Source organism: Dermacentor albipictus, chromosome 4 (genome assembly GCF_038994185.2).
Source record: "Dermacentor albipictus isolate Rhodes 1998 colony chromosome 4, USDA_Dalb.pri_finalv2, whole genome shotgun sequence".
NCBI classification, from domain to species: domain Eukaryota; kingdom Metazoa; phylum Arthropoda; class Arachnida; order Ixodida; family Ixodidae; genus Dermacentor; species Dermacentor albipictus.
The window spans coordinates 124,081,068-124,102,977 of NC_091824.1; the positions used below are offsets into that span (position 1 = coordinate 124,081,068).

The 21,910-nt window shown below is 46.1% G+C and overlaps 1 protein-coding gene across 3 annotated transcripts in view; it reads right to left on the reverse strand.

Annotated features, from left to right (window-relative positions):
- Rlip (Ral interacting protein) overlaps nt 1-9,898 on the reverse strand; it is a 32,053-nt gene extending 22,155 nt beyond the window's left edge. Inside the window, exons 1-4 of one of the 3 annotated variants that reach the window (XM_065428854.2) lie at nt 9,812-9,898; nt 7,848-7,980; nt 7,200-7,329; nt 4,991-5,193 (exon numbers count right to left, since the gene is read on the reverse strand). In XM_065428854.2, the coding sequence (XP_065284926.1) occupies nt 4,991-5,193; nt 7,200-7,329; nt 7,848-7,938 (424 nt within the window). In that variant the 5' untranslated portion in view covers nt 7,939-7,980; nt 9,812-9,898. Of the gene's footprint in view, nt 1-4,990; nt 5,194-7,199; nt 7,330-7,847; nt 7,981-8,215; nt 8,399-9,811 lie in introns of those variants that run through there. The other 2 variants (XM_065428853.2, XM_065428855.2) reach the window with 2 other exon arrangements.
- Nucleotides 9,899-21,910: the final 12,012 nt, after the last annotated feature.

Here is a 21,910-nt window from a genome sequence, read left to right on the forward strand (position 1 = left end):
GCTATGGGTAGGTCCAAATAACTGACAAGTATGAGGAATCACACTTTGAAAAATTGCTCAGCAACTATATTTGTATTCTTCTGAAATTAGTTTTGCTAAACTCGACACACATAGAAGATAAACTATTGCTATCAATGGCAATGGTAAAAAAGGTAAAAGATATTACATTTTACCATAAAGTCATCAAATAAACGTATGCAGCGCGGCCACTGATAGCGTAACTTGAATAGTACACAGCAGGCAAATTAAATAGAAGTAAACCACAGACTCAAATTTGCAAGTTTTAAACTTTGAAAACCATTTTTTCCGCCAACACTTAACACTGATAAATGCAAAGAAATTAACATAATGGTACCTTGCAAGTAACAAGCAGGCACACTGATGAGCTACAGTTAAAGAAGCACTGAATATCAATATTAAATCAGTTTAGAGCGGCAAGGTGCTCTTTCAAACTCTATTATCATTAATTTGGCAGAAAAGTGCTGATTATTATAGGAGAGAATGATACCACTTCCCTAGCTTGAATTTTGCACTGAAGCCTCAGCACCAATATGTCAGTTTGACGTCACTCATTTCGAAGTATATTTCCTTGTATTTGGGCTGCATTAGCACAGGAACAATCTCTCGAACGTTGCTAGGCTAAGTCTTTCACTCTTTTATAATGCAACGTAGTCCTTTTCTACCGATCAAGGTCGTTAAGTTAATAATAATAATAATAATATATGGGGTTTTACGTGCCAAAACCACTTTCTGATTATGAGGCACGCCGTAGTGGGGGACTCCGGAAATTTTGACCACCTGGGGTTCTTTAACGTGCACCTAAATCCAAGTACACGGGTGTTTTCGCATTTCACCCCCATCGAAATGCGGCCGCCGTGGCCGGGATTCGATCCCGCGACCTCGTGCTCAGCAGCCCAACACCATAGCCACTGAGCAACCACGGCGGGTAAGGTCGTTAAGTTCAAGGTCGATCAAGTTCTCTACCGATCAAGGTCGTTAACCGGTGGATCGCCTTCTAATCTTTTGCGACATTGCCGAGATTGTAACTGCACGCCAGAGTTAGATGAATGCGCGATATTGTACAGGCATAAGAATGAAGATACGCGTCTTATGATAGAGGCATGGCATATCTATAATGCTGGAAGTGCGTGCGTGAGTCAGCCTCCGATTACGTTACATAAGGAAGAGATTAAGTGCCTTAACAGTTATCTCTCACATAGACCGGCACGTGTACCCGATTGACACGTGGTGTTACCATTTCTGAGCATGCGCAGATGAGTTTTGTGTCTTCTTTCTTTTTTCGTCTCAGTGCTCCCTTCAGTTGATAGTCGGTGTTCGTGTTGTGCACTTTTCTACTCTTGTGTCCTGTCTGCACGCCTCACTTCTATTTTGCATAATGAATCCTTACCAACTAGCTCAGCTTTCTGTCATTCTAAGCTAACAAGACTCATCTAAAGAATGCCAAAATCAATGATATCACGGCGAGCTGGTGATGTCAAGCTTCCACTCCTTATAAGAGCCTATTTCCCAACCGTGATTTACTAATACTACAGCTAAAATTACTATTTCCATTTAGTGCCCCTCTAAAAGGCCGCTAAGCTGATGCAAGTCAAACATTAGATGGCTGCTCTACCTCCAATCTCCAACCTAAATACATGACGTGATACATACACATACCTGCCAACCTGAAGATTTGGAAATTTGTAAAACTATCGTGGCGCGCGTGGCAGTACTTTCCTTTTTTTTTAAGAGATTTACTTTTTGCGACAAGCTTACTTACGTTTTCACAACTGCTAGTAAAATCCCTGTCTTGGTGAACAAAGAGCGAAAACTTCACTGGGGCACAATTTATTTTTGCAATGAGTTTGCTGTTGCCGACTTTGCCAGCTTCAGAAACTTCTCCATGTAGGTTTGCTCAAAGCAAGTACCACTTTGGTGCCTCTTGATGATCAGCAGACTTTAGAGTGTTTTCTCACACACAGATGAGCGAAACTCCGAGTTTTGTTCACAGTGCTGAATATTCTCTCACATTCAGCATTGTTGTAGGGAATGGAGAGAATACCCAGCATAACCACTGAAATTCTGTGGAATCTGAGCAATCCGTCGACACTTCAAACGCTTCCTAATTGCGACCACTGCGCGTCGCATCTTGCCTCATTCAATATGTCAGCTGGAACGTGATAAGCTTGCAAGTTGACAAACTCGACTTCAAGTGTGTTGATTGCTTCTTCTTTTCATTCGCCGCTCTACAGGGGTAGGATGGCAGGGAATGCCATAATAAAATGACGTACGCTGTTGAATGAAGCAGTTTCCAAAGCTTGTACTTGAGCAACTTCAGCCATATTGAGATTGACGTCGTCTAGCAGGAATTTGTGGCAAATGTAATCTCATGCTGCGGTTAAGTACAGACGTACAGCAGAGAAGAACTGCTCTCTCTCTCAATGCAGCTCAGTGTCTCAACCACAGAGTAGGTTGTGCTGCCAATGACTATTTCTTCATCACCTTTCTGGTTCTCTGCAGCTCCATAGTCAACTTCCAGAAATGACATGCCTTGACAACACCTGGGCGCACATATCTGGTCAGGAGACCCTCGAAAAGGTGGTTCAAGAGGCCCCTCAGTACATGAATCTGAGGAGCCCGTGCCTGAAGAAGGCAGTTCCCCTTCTCAAAAAGCGGTATAACATTTTGGAGAAAAAGACAGCATACCCGGTTTAGCTCCAATGACAAAAATAAAACAGGCACTCCTCACGGGTCACGTGGCTGGCTTCCCCAGAATCTTTGGTATGAAGTTTCAGTTTTTTTGCTTGAGGTCCAGAATGAGCTCCTTTCCTCTTTAGCAAGAGTTCATCACCATCAGTGCTTTTTTTCCCAAGGTCTGCAGCAGTCTTGTGAAGATGTGTGGCAGACTTTGGGGTCAGCGCAGGGTTCTTGGGGGTTTGTGAGCAAGTCTTTGAAATTTGGTACGACTCCAAAAACAAGCTCTGCTTGTTGCACTTGTTTCAGATTTAAAAAAAGCTGAGTAGTGGTTTCCACTCGTCGAGCAGCCTCTTCAAACACTTTCCCAACGACAGCCAACATGTCGGCGAATGCTTCAATGTCTTTCTGACCTCGACGTCATGAATTGTTTTGGAACTCTTTAAATCGGTTTTTCATTTCGAGCTTTTCTCTAGGTAAAAAAAAAAAAAAAAAAAACTGTTAACCAAAGCCTCGCCAACCTTTACAGGAAGACATGAAGCTCCTTTTTGGGTGGCCAAGTTGATGAGGAGGCACAGGCAACCAACCCCTATCAAACATGGTTGAGCCCCTCTCAATACAGTAACAACACTCCTCCTTGACAATCATGGCATTGGCATTGTCCAAACACACAGCCAACAGGCTTCCAACAGGCGAATTCCGAGAATTCATCTCGTCCAGAACCAGATTTGCAATCTTGTGACCCGTCGCTTCCCCTTGGATTGTGACCCATCGCTTCCCCTTGGCTTCCCCTTGGAAGGCGGCTTTCGACTACTCGTTTCTTTAACAAAATATGTCGGAACAATAGGGTAAAGCTGCGCATCACTATTGTCACTGCCATCCACAGCAATCAAAAATACTTGCTATTTTAGGGCATCCAGCAAAGGAGTCTCTGCATTGGCGGCCATTTCCTGAACAATTGATGTCGTCTTTGTTCGTCCATAGGTGTAGCATTTCGCTTCTTCACACTTGTGGAACGTCTTCCGGAAAAGCAGTCCGGCCTGATCGCTGACACTCAGCAGGATGTTGTGTTCAACTAAAAACGCTGTGAAGAGACATTCTGCCCGAATCACACCGAGGTTGTTGTCACTGTGTACAAAACTTGCTAGGCTTGGCTGGCTGTCCGCGGCTCGCACAAATCCCTGATGCTTTTTCGAAGCGATGTGGAATTTTATGTCAGACTTGCCACCATGCGAGATGTTCACATCACAGGCACACATGGTGCAGAATCGGAACTTCTCCCCTTTCTTTCAGGGCACGAAGCACAGTAATTCTGCTGTGTACAATTTCAAAAACACTTGGAAGTAGTGTCGGGGTTTCGAGCCCGCCATTGCACTGTGAAGCCGCTACAGGCCGGAGTTGCACTGCGTCCAACGCGGCAGCTAGTCACACAAACGGTGAGGCCGACACTGCAGTGACTGAAGCTGACTGAAGCCCAAACCCGCGCACCCGTGTGAACAAAGGCAACAGCATGGCAATAGGTTTGCGGATGCGCTAGAGGCGCTATCGGCACTATCAAGCTTTGGATAAGGATTCGTGATCCCCCTAGTAGACGACAGAAGTCACAACAACCTTGCAGCTGCTAATGATGATACCACGCATATGTATTGCCCTCTCGTCGCGGCACAGAAATACCAGGGTGTAGTTTTAGTACATTTTCACTTTTTTTCCGCAAATAAAATGTTTTCCGTAAAATTTCAAGCAAGATTCGTAAAATCGTAACACTGCTCGAAATTTGTACATTTTACAGAAAATTCAGATAAATTGGCAGGTATGTATATATATATATATATATATATATATATATATATATATATATATATATATATATATATATATATATATATGCTATACAAGAACATCATGCCACTAGGATATACACCTAAGTGTACTTGGCTTGGGCACCAAGCACCTGACCTAAAAAAAGAAGACCAGCATTCTGCTATTGCCACCGAGACCACATGACATTTCACAGGCTAGCAGCGTATTTGGCGGTGCTTACGGACAGCATTCGTGCCACAGTGACAAGCATGCTATCTTCACTCAGTGCCAAGAACATTGTGACCCACAGACCCCGACATGTCCAGTACTAAAACCTCACTAACGTTACCGGATCCCCAGAAGTGAGGTTGAGAACACTTTCTCAGAGGACATTCATAGCTTCCTCATATGCATGGACATGGTATCACAGCAGTCAAACGCTCATCAAGTACTTTGCACTTTGATGAGCATTGCACTTTCTCCAAAGCATACATACCAGCCTTTTCTGCCTTCTTTTTTTTCTTGACAAGTTTCACTTTGCTCTCCTTTTTCTTTTTTGAATCCTTGTTGTCTTTCTCTGCATCTTTCTTGGCATCTTTGGAGTCTTTCAGCTTGATGCTTTCCTTGTTCTTTTGAGATTTTTCCTTCTTTTCCTTTCCGGGAAACTTGAACGGAGCCTTGCTCTTTTTGTTCTTGCCTCTGAAGTTGCAAAGGAAGGACATATAACAACAGGAGTTCTACATGCAATGAACAGCACAACAATGCTATGAACTCATAAAACCTGTGCATGAACTAGCTTCCTTTTATCAGTTATTCCTATATCCATGCTAGTGATATCGATATCTCTGTCACACATGTACTTTCATTGGCATTTGAAACTGAAATTCACAGACTTCATTACGATCCAAAAGCTTCGTTACATGAACATGAGCAATGAAGTCAATGGCACCCACAGGTTTGTGTGGCTGTTGAAAGTGTGCATCTCACAGTTAAAGCCTAACTTGAAAGTGATAGGGTGGAAACTACTTGTAAGATATGGTACTGTCGAAAAAGATTGCTTGACAAAACTAACACAAGAATTAAAATATAACAGCTTCACTTGTTATACAAGGAATATTCAAGATGCTTTGCTTTTGCTGTAAACTGCATATAAATTGCAATGTAAACTTTCGATCATTAAATTTTAATGCTTAATCCTTTAGCACTCATCCTAGTAATTGGAATCTATGTCAACATAATAATAGAAGATGGCAGATCTAGGTGGCTATTGCAGCAGTCATGAAAGTTGATTTTCTGATATGCCTGACGGTCACCGTAGTAAGCTCAATTTTATGCACATATGGTCATTTCCCTCAAATGAGTCTGGACTTTCAGAAAGTGCCATCAATCAGTTAAGGCAAAGCTAGGAGGCAAGCAGGTAGCCTAACCAGGAAGAACTTATGACGAAAGGAATACAGCATCAAGGTTTTCTCAAAGGGGGATGGCATATTATTTACAAGACCCTCTCTTCACCACTGACATCTAGGGTCATGACTTTCTTGCTAGCAGTTATCTGCTTTACACTGAAATGCATTCTCATAGTTTTAAGTGTGTAATAACAGAATGTAACAAAAATTCGACTTTCAGATCACTGTCTCGTACAAGTGCGAGTAATGGTCCTTGTTAGACCATGCGGGCACACATATTCGAGACTCCACAGCATCTAGGTGAGGCTAAACATACCGTCTAACAGTTATGCATTCAGTAAGTATCTTAGTAACCCACTGATGCCTAAAGCAGACCCGTCTAGTGTTGCTCTGCAGATACTGCAGCACACAACAGAATCAGAAACAAATTATGCTGCCAATCAGAGTAAGATTGTCACTGCTAAGTTTCTTAGTGACCTTGAACCTCAAAAGCGCAATGCTGCTTTGTCAAACCTGCCAAACTGTAAGCTTTACAATTTGCAAATACTAATCGAACACAAAATCGCGCATTATGGGAAGAAGGCACGCATGCATTTTTTCCTTCTTTTTTTCTCTGTGTTTGCTTTCAGCACCCAGATTGTCGCATACATATACACTTCACTAGCAATTATTTACCTTTACGCATAGCACACAAGCAGCAGCAAACTAGGAACAGCTATAGAGATTGTTAAAAAAAAATTAATTATGGGCTTTTACATACCAATACCGCGATTTGACTACGAGGCACGCCGTAGCGGGGGGGCTCCGGAATAATTATGACCACCTGGGGTTCTTTAATGTCCACATAAATCCAAGCACACTATTAGGATTGTGGTGCAAGTACCATCACAATTTATTTGTTACATGCATTTTTGCTATCTTGCAGAGCCCTATCTTTTAAAAGCTTAAAAGCACATCCCCAAACTTAATTTATTTTTTACATAACTTCATGCAGCATTCGTAAAATCACACAATGAGCCCAAATTTGTAAACATTACAAAAAATTCGGGAGAGTTGGTAGGTGTGCTTTAGTGAATGTGTCTGCTGCCACTTTACTAGTAGTCAAAATGCTGCACTTTAAGGAAATGGTCAATCACCAGAGCTTTATTATAACAGCATGCAAAAGATAGTGCTTGCACAATCTCTAAACAGCATGCTTCCAGTCAAGTGTTACATGCATCACAGTGACAAACTTCAAAAACTGGTCAAAAGCAAGCAACCACATAAAACACAACCATATCAGACAGGGGCACAATTTACCGTGACTCATCCATTTCTCCTTCTGAGCTTTCTCCTTCAAATGCAACATATCCCTTGTCCTTCTTGTCCTTTTTATCCTTGAGCTTGCCAATCAGGAGTTCCTTCTTCGAGACCTTTTCATCATCACTATCTGCAGAAATAATAGTGGCAACAACATAATTTGACAAGTAAGCTTGTGGTGCGGGCTTGTCGGTATGTCATCTTGAACTATTTGTGTAGTGCAAGCACGAGCACATGAAGGCACAGACAGGGCACTTTGAACACACAGATAGGCAACAAACACGCAAATAGCAGCGTGCATGTGTGTTCATGCGTTCTTCTCGTGTCCTTGCGACGCACCTATTAAAAGAGACCAATGGTCCTTGAGCTTCATAAGTAATCTATGCACACCTATGCATAAAGCATCACTCTACCAGCAAGCCATAACATTCCGCCGTTTGTCTTCGTCCCGATGCACATGCATTTTGACACATCATTCAAATTAGGCAGGCATCCGAGACTATTGAAGCCACTCAATTTTTACTGATAGCTTTTATTTCGACGAATATCTGCGGACTGACTTACAGCGCTAGCACTCATACATGAAACCCGACTTTTTTAAGCATGGAAAACAAAACACCGTTATCCATTGAAATACAATGTACTCACAGGTGACATCTCGCTCCTGTCCTTTCCCAACCGCCTCGGACGCGTAAAGCCCTGGAAAGTCTTTCTCGACGTCAGGGCTTTCAAAATCCATTCCCACAGCCGGCTAGCAGAACCGGTGCGAGAGTCGCAACCACTGCAAGTAGGGAAACACGGCGCGTGATACACTTCACTGACATTTTCGATACCTCTCTTGCTGGTGAAATCATTTGCAAACCAGCGAATAATGTCACTCTATCAAAAGCGAAGGCCAACGGATAGTAGATAACCTATCTCGGTGAGGAGAAAGTGTCAATCGCAGGAACGTTGGGAGTAAATACGGCAGCTGATAAACGTCGCGCTGCATTATGACGTCTCTGAGTCAACAGTACCTGAACGCTGTGGGCTTCGCTCACTCGCAGGGTCGTTTGACGTGACGACGCGCCGCCGAGTGCTTAGATAAATTTTAAACAGAAAATAGAACCGAACTCGACGAACATCTTTAGTTTAGCTCGGGCGCGCCGATGTCTCCGCCGTCGAACGCGAGACCGCACGGTCCGGGTTGCCAGCCCGAAAAGCTCGGACATCGCTAGTACTGACCGAACTATTCCTTATTTGTTAGCGATTATATTCTGTTTTAGAGGCTCCGGAAGAAAAAAGGAAACTAAAAGGTATTTCGTTTTGCGCCTCTGTTTGTTGTGATTGAAACGCGATTTGAAAATTTCTGTTACGGATGAGTTCAGGAAACATCACCGCCGCCTTGTTCGGGTTTTTCTAAAAGTATATACACTCTTAAAACAGTTGCACCCTTTTGGGTGTATATTTGTCCCACAATACTCTTAGAAAAATTTACACCCTTTGGGGTGCATCTTGTCCCACAACAATAATCGTCATCCGTGTTGCCCGCGTTTCCTTTCTTTAACGCTGCGAGCCCGGTACTTTCCAGTCACGAACGGCATGCGCCTTATCAGTGTGACGCAGCATTCTCGACAGGAAAGTAGCGAGCACCGAGTTTTCAGGAAAGGAAACGCAAGCAAGGCAGATGACGATTATTGTTGTGGGACAAATATACACCCCAAAGGGTGCAACCGTTTTAAGAGTGAACGGTTATCGTCATCTGCCTTGCTTGCGTTTCCTTTCTTGAAAACTAGGTGTTCGCTACTTTCCTGTCGAGAATGCTGCGTCACACTGATAACGCGCATGCCGTTCGTGACTGGGAAGTAACGGGCTCGCAGCGTTAAAGAAAGGAAACGGGGGCAAGACAGATGACGATTATCGTTGTGGGACAAGATAAGCCCCAAAGGGTGTAAATTTTTCTAAGAGTGTACTTTTAGAAAAATTTCACTGGGCCAAACTGGGCCAAACGTAATTCACTGGGCCAAACGTAAGCGCTTTTGGTTATTCTACGGCCCGCCACTCTCCTTCCTTGGACGATCGCGCAAGCTGTCCGCTTTCCGTCCGGAAGCACCCCACTCGGCACCGATACACAGAGTCTCTTCCACTGACTCCACTATAGGCGCCAATTTCACTGTCGCAGGTATGCCGACGCCACAAGCACACCATTTGCGATGCATTCAGCGACCACCGCTACCCTGATGCTATCGGCATTCGAGATTTCACCCCTATCAGCAGCAGGCGAGCCTTCCGATGTTCTCTGCTCACACCTTCCGCGGATGCATGGCCTACCTAAGTTTTACAGGAGCAGGGGTTTCGTCAGCCCGAGCATCACTTCTACATCGCGAGTGACCAACACTTGCGCTATCTCCACGCAAATACCGAGGTATACCAGACGGTCTACTCTTGGAGCTCCGACTTCTACAGGCCCGGGCATCTACGAGAACCTGCGGCAGGTCATGATCGATTTCGCACTACGGCATCACTGTGGCAGCGCCTCGCTCACAACCTACGCTGACGGTGCTGCCTGGTATATCTCTGCCGGACTGCGTGAACCCGACACTACCAATGACGACACCATCTGCACACGTTACCTGGACTTTACTACTGGGCTTCATTTCAATCGCGCTTCGCACTAGCAGGTGGGCCCTGTAGCGGCGCGACTAGCGCCTCCAAAGCAGGTGAAGATGATGGGCTCACGTGCAGGTAGCGCGAGAATAGAACACGCTATCATAACGCTATAGTAGGATGCAACTAAAAAAAACAGCAGTTGGCAACCAAGGCATACGGACCACGCGGGATTGTGTTAATCCGCCAGCCAATCACAGAATCAAACCGCGCGTCCAAAGCGATTAATCGATTAAAGGCTAAAATGATGAGTGATTAATCGTTAATCGAATAAAAAGAAATGACCAAGGGCCCACGCATCTTTTAGACGCATTCTCTCCGAATGTGAGCAGTCTCCCCAGATGAAGCTGCGGCGCGGTGGACGGCCGCGCTGGGCAGCTCAAACCTTCAAAATCAACTATGGGCAATCCAGCAAGCCCGTGAGGCGGCCAGGAGACAGGATGTCTTGACCTCCTCCGGGGCGGCCTAGGCCCAGGCCACGAATTTGCCGGATTTTCAATAAAGTTGTTAATAAAGTGTTTCCCGGTAGACATTACGGTTACATATGCTGCAGTTGCCGGGAAGCGTGAGAAGCAGTCAAGGATCTTTGAATGCTATTGGCGTTCCACTCTTTAAAGGCGAAACTTAAGCGTCCTCCAATTTTTAAGGGGAAAAGCCTTAAAGGCGTCTTCAGACGGTGGCCTTGAAAACGCGACGTGCGGTACAGAAGGTCATGTGACCTCGCCGAGACGCGCTCATGCCACTGCTCTTGCGTTGATCGTGCTCTTCTTCCTCGGCTGGATCCAATGCCGCTCATCATGCAAAAAAAAAAAGGAGCGAAGTTAATTAAGATGGAGTTAATTCAGGCACTCGAACCCACGACCTCCGGTGGCAGCCGAACCCACGACCTCTGGTGTTAAGGCGAAGTTAATTAAGGCACAGTTATTATAGAGTTAAAAAACCATATAATTACTGCAGACTTTAACCTGACGTATAAGGCACTCGAACCCCTTATGGTGTTAATTAGGGCGAAGTTAACACACAATTAATTAAAACAGCGTCAATCAAAGCGCTCAAACCCACGATTGGTGGGATAAAACAAGCAATGAGAAGTAACAACGCATTCGATATGAGAATGTGAAGCAATTTAATGAATGTCTCTTGAGCGCATAGGCTTTCGCCTTCACCCACTTTGGCGTATCCTAAAGTTACTGAATTTTTTTCTCATTTAGGCCGTCAATTTTTTTTTATAGAAGTTGTTCAATATTGCAAAATTTCAGAAAATGACAATACCAAGTTTACAAACATCATACCTCGGCAATGAAAAACGATATCACAATTCTGTAAACTGCATGCACCTAATAACACTTCTAAATTGCAAAAAATCTGCGTAAGCTGTAAATTCATGCATCAGATTTCTTCACCTTTAAACGAATATAGTTTAAAGAACTGCTATATATCGGTATTTGGTGCAGATTCACGGATTAGAAAACTCCGTGCTTATATATACTTTTTCTTAAAGCTAACGAATTTTGGGCAGTTTATGTGTGTGAAATATTTCAGGCCCCAAATTAAAATGTTTCCTTCCTACAGTCACTAGAAAGAGAGAGATATATTATATAGGTTTAGTTATACGAAATACACAGAGGTCGGCCTCAGCTACATTCCTCTAGACACCTACTTTGCGCTGGGGGAAGGGGAAGAGGGAAAGATAGAGGGAAGAAAGAGGCGCAGCATGGGTGACGATGACGAGAGGAGGAGAATGTAAAACATATAATAACCAATTTGGTCTACTCAAAGCCTACAGTCCAGGCCCGTACTTTTTACAAAGGTCAAGTAAGGCCTACGTCTGGCCAAGGGCCCAAAATAACGTCCTCAGACAACGGTGGGCTGTCGAGGCGCGTAAGGTCGTTGCTCAACTTCAGTCGCTCTTACACGTACTGAGGGCAGCAACACAACGCGTGACCTACAGTCCCATTCACATTGCACAGCTCACAGTCCGAAGTCTCGGTGCGTCGCATGAGGTGTGCGTACCCGCGCGCAAACGCCACCCCCAGACTTAAGGCCCGTTTATAGTCCGACGTTATCGGCGCGCGGGTGAGCGTCGTTCGCGGTCAGACACGCTGCGTCGGTTGCGCTGCACCAGCCGAGATGCCATCCCCTCTATACTTCAACGCGCGCGCCGTAGGCTGCTATCTTCAGAGCATGCGCAGAAGGTTCCCCAAGTCGCGCGCCGTCCGCAAAAGCCGTCTGTGGAGTTGTGTTGGCGCCTTTTTCTTCGCTCGCAATGCATTGTGGTGCGAGAGTTCCGCCGACTTCGACGCGCGAATGGCTCCGGAGCCAAATCGGCGCCGGGCCCGTCGGGGCGCGTTGGACACCGCCGGTTACGTTAGCTGCGCCGGTGCGCCCGACTATACACCAGAACACCGTGAATTCAAAGGGCGCCGCCATATTGATGAGCGCCGGTCGCGCCATCTATCCCAAGCGCCGCGAAGTAGCAGGCCTGGGCTGCCACGCCGGGAGATGCGACCCGGCGCGAAAGCGAAACTTGGGCTTTTTAGCTGGGCGGAAGGCGTGTTTCACGTTTTTTCTAACCTGTCATTTTCGCTGTCTGGATTCAATCAAACTTCAAGACCTCGTGCAAGTCCACAATGGACACACTGAGTACTGTGCAGACTGCAGAAGCGAATACATTGGGTAGGTACGCTATTACGTTTGTACAAACCGCGCGCTATATGCTAGAACACCTGTGAGCTTTTTGGCACGTAACCTGTGAAGGAATTTACGGCACTGTGTTGGTGCCATATATTATTAAAGCACGCAGAACACTGTCATCTGTACTTTCAGTTTGGTCTTGTTTTTAATGGTCTCTACTGGGTTGGCCGCGCTTGGCAACCAACTGGCGAGGTCGTTTGACTGCCTGGTTAGCAGACGCCTGCCCTTCACCACCTGCACACTGAAAACAAAATAGATGTTATAGTAAGAAGGGCTGTATTTCTTTCCCATGCCATCACTTTTGCGAAGATATAAAGTCCTCTCAAAATGAAACAGAAAATACACCAGGCCAATTGTATCGTGCAACCACTTAAGAGTACAACATTCAGAACAAAAGCCTACAGCACTCGAACAAGCAGCATATGATGCTAAACCTGCACTCATTGGAAAATGAGGTACTACAGTAGTTATAATGTTCAACTACATGTGCAGTCAAAGCCCGTATAACAGGGCGAGCATGACAGATGCAGGTGTTGTACAGTTGCACAAACAATGACAGGGCACGTAAAATTACCATCCCTACTTAAAGCTGCATCATCAGGACCCCTTTGGTACAAGACAACAACCGCACCTGCATTCCAAGAAATTATCCCCACCAACTGCAGCTACCTGGTACCAGACCTGTTTCGCTTGTGCGAGGCCATCGGATTGTTGGCGCTCCCTTATAAAAGAAAACAGTAAAAAAAAAAACTAGTGAGAACGATCAAAATTTTGTTACAAAATACAACAATAATTAAGCACCTTATTTTCCTCGCCATATGAACGGAAATATTTTGCGCTTTGCCCCTCATAACAGCCCGCACGCAGTTTAGAGCTCAGGTGGCTCAAATGAATTCGTTACGAATGACACCTGCATCACCAGCTCGTAAAGGTAGGTGCGCTGCAAGAACACCTTCGGCGACGAGTAGTCGTCGTTTACGTTTTTGTGGACGCATGCTACGTGACGAGCAGACTTCGGTTTACTTTCATTAGCAATAACGCTCACCAGCAAGGCCTACAACTTGTCGTTCACGCTTAATGGTCATTCATTGCACCAGCTGCAAGTATCGCTAACCGCAAACTCAACTGTTCCGCTTAACCGTCGGGAGCTCTGCCTGAATGAAAACACGAAAAGGCTTGCCTTTTTGTTATAGCCAAGGCGAAGCACCGGCGCGGGATTCTGCTCTGTAGGCTTGTTGCCCAGAAAGTGCTCGGAGCAAACCTGCATATTACGTTTGTAGGGGGCAAAGTTGAACATGGCACTAAAATATACACAGATCGAATACTCACTCGTGCATTTTCACTGGGTTGGTAGTTCTTCCTATTCACTGCAGCTATCCACCGGTGGCGCAGCTTGGCATTCTTCGTTGCGGATGGAAATTGGCGCAGGCTGAAAACACCGCACCGGCACGATTCCCTACGTGTGTTGTGCTCTTCGCAAACAGCGCTAAGCAACCTCCTCCTTTTCCGCCGGTTGTTTTGGCATCCAAACACGACGCAATCATGCCCAGATGACTTCTTCTACTTTGGATCCGTGTGAACGGGCACATTTCCGCACTTTGGAGCCCTAGAGCTGACGCTTGCCATGTCTACTGGTCGCCGGCGAACACACTTTGGCAGCCCAGTACAAAATAGCGCCGGTTGCCCGGTCGACCGGCGCTATTTTGTACTGGGCTGCCAAAGTGTGTTCGCCGGCGACCAGTAGACATGGCAAGCGTCAGCTCTAGGGCTCCAAAGTGCGGAAATGTGCCCGTTCACACGGATCCAAAGTAGAAGAAGTCATCTGGGCATGATTGCGTCGTGTTTGGATGCCAAAACAACCGGCGGAAAAGGAGGAGGTTGCTTAGCGCTGTTTGCGAAGAGCACAACACACGTAGGGAATCGTGCCGGTGCGGTGTTTTCAGCCTGCGCCGATTTCCATCCGCAACGAAGAATGCTAAGCTGCGCCACCGGTGGATAGCTGCAGTGAATAGGAAGAACTACCAACCCAGTGAAAATGCACGAGTGAGCATTCGATCTGTGTATATTTTGGTGCCATGTTCAACTTTGCCCCCTACAAACGTAATATGCAGGTTTGCTCCGAGCACTTTCTGGGCAACAAGCCTACAGAGCAGAATCCCGCGCCGGTGCTTCGCCTTGGCTATAACAAAAAGGCAAGCCTTTTCGTGTTTTCATTCAGGCAGAGCTCCCGACGGTTAAGCGGAACAGTTGAGTTTGCGGTTAGCGATACTTGCAGCTGGTGCACGGAATGACCATTAAGCGTGAACGACAAGTTGTAGGCCTTGCTGGTGAGCGTTATTGCTAATGAAAGTAAACCGAAGTCTGCTCGTCACGTAGCATGCGTCCACAAAAACGTAAACGACGACTACTCGTCGCCGAAGGTGTTCTTGCAGCGCACCTACCTTTACGAGCTGGTGATGCAGGTGTCATTCGTAACGAATTCATTTGAGCCACCTGAGCTCTAAACTGCGTGCGGGCTGTTATGAGGGGCAAAGCGCAAAATATTTCCGTTCATATGGCGAGGAAAATAAGGTGCTTAATTATTGTTGTATTTTGTAACAAAATTTTGATCGTTCTCACTAGTTTTTTTTTTTACTGTTTTCTTTTATAAGGGAGCGCCAACAATCCGATGGCCTCGCACAAGCGAAACAGGTCTGGTACCAGGTAGCTGCAGTTGGTGGGGATAATTTCTTGGAATGCAGGTGCGGTTGTTGTCTTGTACCAAAGGGGTCCTGATGATGCAGCTTTAAGTAGGGATGGTAATTTTACGTGCCCTGTCATTGTTTGTGCAACTGTACAACACCTGCATCTGTCATGCTCGCCCTGTTATACGGGCTTTGACTGCACATGTAGTTGAACATTATAACTACTGTAGTACCTCATTTTCCAATGAGTGCAGGTTTAGCATCATATGCTGCTTGTTCGAGTGCTGTAGGCTTTTGTTCTGAATGTTGTACTCTTAAGTGGTTGCACGATACAATTGGCCTGGTGTATTTTCTGTTTCATTTTGAGAGGACTTTATATCTTCGCAAAAGTGATGGCATGGGAAAGAACTACAGCCCTTCTTACTATAACATCTATTTTGTTTTCAGTGTGCAGGTGGTGAAGGCAGGCGTCTGCTAACCAGGCAGTCAAACGACCTCGCCAGTTGGTTGCCAAGCGCGGCCAACCCAGTAGAGACCATTAAAAACAAGACCAAACTGAAAGTACAGATGACAGTGTTCTGCGTGCTTTAATAATATATGGCACCAACACAGTGCTGTAAATTCCTTCACAGGTTACGTGCCAAAAAGCTCACAGGTGTTCTAGCATATAGCGCGCGGTTTGTACAAACGTAATAGCGTACCTACCCAATGTATTCGCTTCTGCAGTCTGCACAGTACTCAGTGTGTCCATTGTGGACTTGCACGAGGTCTTGAAGTTTGATTGAATCCAGACAGCGAAAATGACAGGTTAGAAAAAACGTGAAACACGCCTTCCGCCCAGCTAAAAAGCCCAAGTTTCGCTTTCGCGCCGGGTCGCATCTCCCGGCGTGGCAGCCCAGGCCTGCTACTTCGCGGCGCTTGGGATAGATGGCGCGACCGGCGCTCATCAATATGGCGGCGCCCTTTGAATTCACGGTGTTCTGGTGTATAGAGGTGTCGTTTTCGCCGAAGTGACGTAGCGTGAGCGCGCGCGCGCGCGCGCGTGCGTTACGTCGGACTATAAACGGCCCTTTAGTCTATATGCAGAAGACTGACACAGCTGCGTTGAATTTTTGATGGTAGCCTAAATTTCATGGTAGGGCCCAATCTTTGGAGCCGTCTGCGCCGATTATCCGAATTGTCCCCGTGCTTTTCTGTCGCTTTTCGGATGGCACTTGAGAAAAGGCAGTTGGCATCCGCTTTTGAAAAAGGGATTGCAAGCACTGGCTCTGGTTCTTCGAGTGCCTTCTCTTCGGCGTCGGCCGCTTCGTTGCCGTGTACACCATAGCGACTAGGAATCCACTGAAATGTCATCTGGTGGCCCTTCTATTACCTTAGAGGTCCAGGGGGTTGTCTCACAAAAGCATTTCTGCGTTTTACATCATTTGAGTTGGAGGCATGGGAGTTGCCCCTGAGCTAAAGCTTCCTTCGGTGACATTGTATACAGTCGGTCTGTAGGATTTAAACCAGGTTTTACGCGCACACAGCAACGCCATTAGTGGGGATTCGCGTCACGTATCTGCACTCACCATTGTCATTGGTGGAAGCGTGCGCGGCTTGCCCCCTTAGTGCTTAACGGCGCACCTACTGGGCAATACGGTTACCTACCGCAAACTCACTAGAAGATCGAGGCAAAGAATGCTTCGACACATACAGTCGGCGACCGTTAATTCGACCTTCACGATACAGAGGAAATTGATAGAATTATCTTGCTGATCGAATTACAAAATATACAGAAGAAAAACGCCTAAACACGCCACTGCTTTGTTTGGCAGTATTTTTCCGATATTCACATACTCCGGAATCAGGCGCACGCCCTGCTTTTATATGCTCAATGTAGAAACCAACGTAAAAAAACATTAGATTATTACACAAAGCAGAAATCGAACGCAATTGAAGCGTGCCTCCAATTGTGGCGATAAAAAAAGAAAGGAATGATGAAGCCAACAATATTTAGTTTCACAAAATGAAAATTTGATTATTTAGTCTTAATTATCATTGTCGTCACCCTCGGCACTCTATCGCTGTCTATAGCGCACAACGTGACCTTCATACGGTCTATTGGGCGTTTGATACTCCGCGTTTATCAAACGACTCCGCAAAAATCGCAAGCGACCCGCCGTGGTTGCTTAGTGGCTTTGGTTTAGCGCTGCTTATAAGCACGAGGTCGCGGGATCAAATCCCGGCCATGACGGCCCCATTGCGATCGAGGCGAAATGCCAGAACGCCCTTGTGCCGTACATTAGGCGTGCGTTAAAGAACCCCGTGTGGTTTAATTTAATGCGGAATCCTCCACTACGGCATGCCTTATAATCAAATCTTGGTCTGTCGTCGCACTGAAAGTCGGTCAAGGCTTTGTTGACTTTCTTACGTGGCAGTCGCCTATTAGAATAGAACGACAAAAAACTGAGCCACTTGGTAAGAATTCATTATGCAAAAAAAGGTGAAGCGTGCAGACAGGACGCAAGAAAAGTGGACAACACGGCGTTCGTGTTGTCCACTTCTCTTCTCTTGTGTCCTGTCTGCACGCCTCACCTTTTCTTGCATAATTAAGCCTATTAGAAAGACTATAATGACCTCATTTCGTCCTTTTTCGTATTTTTTCTCACGCTTTTATTTTTGTCACGCTCTTCTTTCCGTCTTTACGTCCCCTTTCCCTTCCCCTAGTGCAGGATAGCAAACCGGAGGTCTTAACTCTGGTTAACCTCCCTGCCTTTCTCTCATTTGCATCTCTCTCCTCTCTCTAGCACCCCAACATCTATGTTTTAAGGCTAACCGGCCTACCGACCTTGGTTAGCTTCCAACCCCGACGAGATCTCTGATTTTAAGCACAGAAAGGCATTTAGGAACGCTAGCGCTGGTACCGTTCTCCTTTCCAGATTCCTCGCACGGCCTCACATTTATGATAACCCCCCAAAACCCGCCGTGGTTGCTTAGTAGCTATGGTGTTGGGCTGCTGAGCACGAGTTTGCGGGATCGAATCCCGGCCATGGCGGCCGCATTCCGATGGGGGCGTAATGCGAAAACACCCGTGTACTTAGATTTAGGTGCACGTTAAAAAGAACCCCAGGTGGTCCAAATTTCCGGAGTCCCTCACTACGGCGTGCCTCATAATCAGAAAGTGGTTTTGACACGTAAAACCCAATAATTTTTTTTAAACACCAAAGTGCTCTATACGTTTCGTAATTGTTGTATATTTCATTTCCACTTCTTTCTTAGGTTACCTTGGTGGCTGCTTGAGTAGATTTTTCATTTGTTTGAGTATATGCCAAGTTATTCCTTGGCATATGGGTATGAATTACTCTTGAATTGATAACACGTGATTGCTCGTCTCTTCATTAAGTATCCCAATTCCCTACTTCACCGGGCTTAAGGCGTAGATGATTCGCTGCATTACTACACCTTTCATCAGGTCAATGTGGCCTCTGCCAGGAAAATTCAGAACGGTTTGCTCCTGTCGTGCGACTTCCGCTCGTCCCTGAACAAAACACGCTGTAACGCAGCAGTGAAGTGACTACAGAGTGCTGAAATTCATATGATGTTAGAAAAGCGTACCCTCTCGGCGTTGTGATTGAAAACTTGCTGAAATACGACCGATATCTTCTGACACCATTCTTTACTTCTCAATCCTGCCCCTTCAGTTACGTTGTTGCATGCCATAAAGTTCCGGAGATGGTCAAAGGGGCAATGCCCAAAATTCATGGATGGGGTAAGTGGTTGCATGTAAATTGGTTACCGAAAGAAGAAATTATTGAATGGGAGTAATCATGAGCAAAAAAGTAATCGATCAATTACAAAACTATCAAAAAACGTAATTGATTACGAGTAATTAATTACATGTAATTCGTTACGTAAATACGCCTGACAAACGCCAAAGAAAGTGGCCGCAGGGAGGTGCCACGTTAGCTTAATAGGAAGAACACCGATATGGGCTCGGTTCCCTGCAGCTGCGGCTAGTTACCTTTTCGATGACTTTCATTTTTTTTTTTGCCTTATAATTTGTACGTCTCAATCACGCATAATAATAACTTCCCCTATGCTTTCTCTGGCTTCATTGTCCGTCACTTCGTATCACTGCGTGCTCATTTTATTACACTAATTAGAAACGCACGCTCTAGAACTCGCCAAACTCGAACTAAAACAAAGAACGATAAAACATCCCGCCGCATTTCCAGCGAGGACTGTACGACAACTGCCTGACATTAGCACGAAGAGTATAGTTGTGGCAATTTGCCCAGTACAATTTGTCGGTGTACACCGGATGTTGCAGATGGGTCGCGCTGAGCGCGTTTTTGCCCGCGGTGACATCAGTTTCTCCCTGATTCAGGCGCTAAATTATCCTCACTGTACCAGCGGCAAGCAGTATAGAGGAATGACGGCGTAGACTTAATGATTGAATGAATCGACAAGAACTTATCACTGACGCGATGCGAGGGCAGTGAGGTTCATTGTGTGTGGATTTCAAATAGTCATAGGGATGGCTGTTTTCGCTGCGAGAAGGAACAGTGATGTCGGCTAGCCCTATGGATTTAAGAAGGAGAACATTATGAAACGTGCTCAGAGCGTATATTACATAGTGCGGAACTTCGTGGAGCAAAGGTGCCTTTCGGGTGACCGAGTGATTATCTAGCAAACCGGGGTTGTTTATTTCTTCCTTCAAGCATCTTAATGCGGCTACGCAGAATTGTTCGAGTAGACATATAGCAGTTGCTATCAGCACAGTGGGCTTCACGAGAGGCGCTGAAGCTGTGCCGACGCGTCCCAGTAACGCGATTCTCACCGGCAGCTGGCAGATTGTTGAGGCGTTCAGCAAGGCCAATCGGCTGCTTGGCCGAGATGAGAAAGCCCTTCTCAAGGACCTGCGGGAAATCCTCTGCGCGACCGCAGTCGACGTGTCCCAACCAGCCGTCACCTCGACAGGAACGCAAAGCGCGCTGGAAAGAAAGGTCAGGTAAGCCATTAAGTTTATTGGAGGCTTTTGAGTATTGACCCTTTTCGCGAATTAGTTTGCTCTAGAGAAACGAGAGGGCGCTTTCGGCGGCGCGCCACACGTTGCCTCAGCGAAAGCGCACGAATACGAAACCGTTACCGCTTCTGCACTGCTCCTGTACGATAAGCTATCGGAAATGCAACTGGGTTTCCCCTGACGCAATATGCTCCATTCATGTTGCAAAATATGGAGCGGTGGAATGAAGACTTGTGCAGTAGTTGGCTGCACATATTGTGACTGGCGTAATAAGGAATGGAGTGAATGACCAAGTTCACGGACCGCTGATACATAAGGACTGACTGCCTGTGTTGCCGGCTGTTCGAGTTGCACGGTTTCCCTTGTGGATAAGACAACTTCCCTCATCCGCCAGCGTTGTAGCGCTATAACCTCCTAGGAAAGGACTTCAACCCCGGATCGTCTGCACGACTGAGTACTGCTTGTTATATGGTGACAAAGGGAGCACCGCCGCTCCTTAGTTGGCATATAGTAAGTTTCTCGCACGTTATCTACACACACCCAACTCAACTCACACCTATCGCCAACGTATCAAGAATATGTGAACGGGCGCACACAGTGTGTCGAAGCATGGGTGACGGCGGATATGCCGACAGCACACTGATGTTCGAAGCTGAACTGGTTCAACGTTTCGTAACGGTCCATACAGTAAGCGAGTGACAAGCGATAATACGCATTTACTACAAGCTATTACAACCTAATAACATCTACGTTACAGGCAATGTGCCACGCAAGAACAAATCTATCACAACTGAGCCCACCCACTAGCGATCAGGCAGAAAGTAAACTACCATATTGTGTCCGCCCGGGGTACTTTACTGAGTCACAAACTTGACAAGACGCTGCTTAAATGTACTGTATTTGTGGAATAAAGAACGATGGGCTAAACACACAGATACTGATGTAATTCATAAAGAAGAAGTTAGGATAGCTTGGAATGCATTTTTAGTCCCGCTTTTATTACCGTATACGCTGCTCGCGCCATTTGGTCAAAGCGTAATGAGCTCCGAAAGCACGTATGTACATATCCTTTGGAGCTGTAGCCAAAGCTTCGCGTGTCGTCCACCATCACCGTCTACGATATCCACCGAAACAGAGGTTTGCAGAGCCGCACCGGCGTCATGTACATCCATTGTAAACACAGAGGCAACGTAGGCCGGTGAGGCAAGCAATGGACGCGTCACCACGTGATCAAACAATGCCGCGTCCACGGGATCGCCATGAAAAGGGTAAATCACTTGCTGCGCATCTCCACGAGTGTTCGGTGGCTAGAACCGTAACGTGTGCGTGCACTCCCTCCGTCACTTTTTCCTTCCCTGCACTGACGGAACTGAGCAAGCCGGACGCGTGTCTGATTAACCCTCCCTGTATTTCCATCTCTCTCCATCTCTCTCTCCTGTTCCACCACAGCGCGCGCGTGTGTGTGCGTGCGTGCGTCTACACGTCCTTTCTTTTCATTTCTCTTCTTTTGGGTTCTTGGACTTTAGTACACGGTTACTCTTTGTTCTTTTTTCTCGTTTCTCTCTAATCTTTCTGTTTTCTCGCTCTTTTTTTAACGAAGCTAGAACGGAACTTCTGTCCGTGTCAGTACGTTCTGCTGGAAGCCTTATGTGCCAGGACAGAACACTACTTTTCCCTTGACC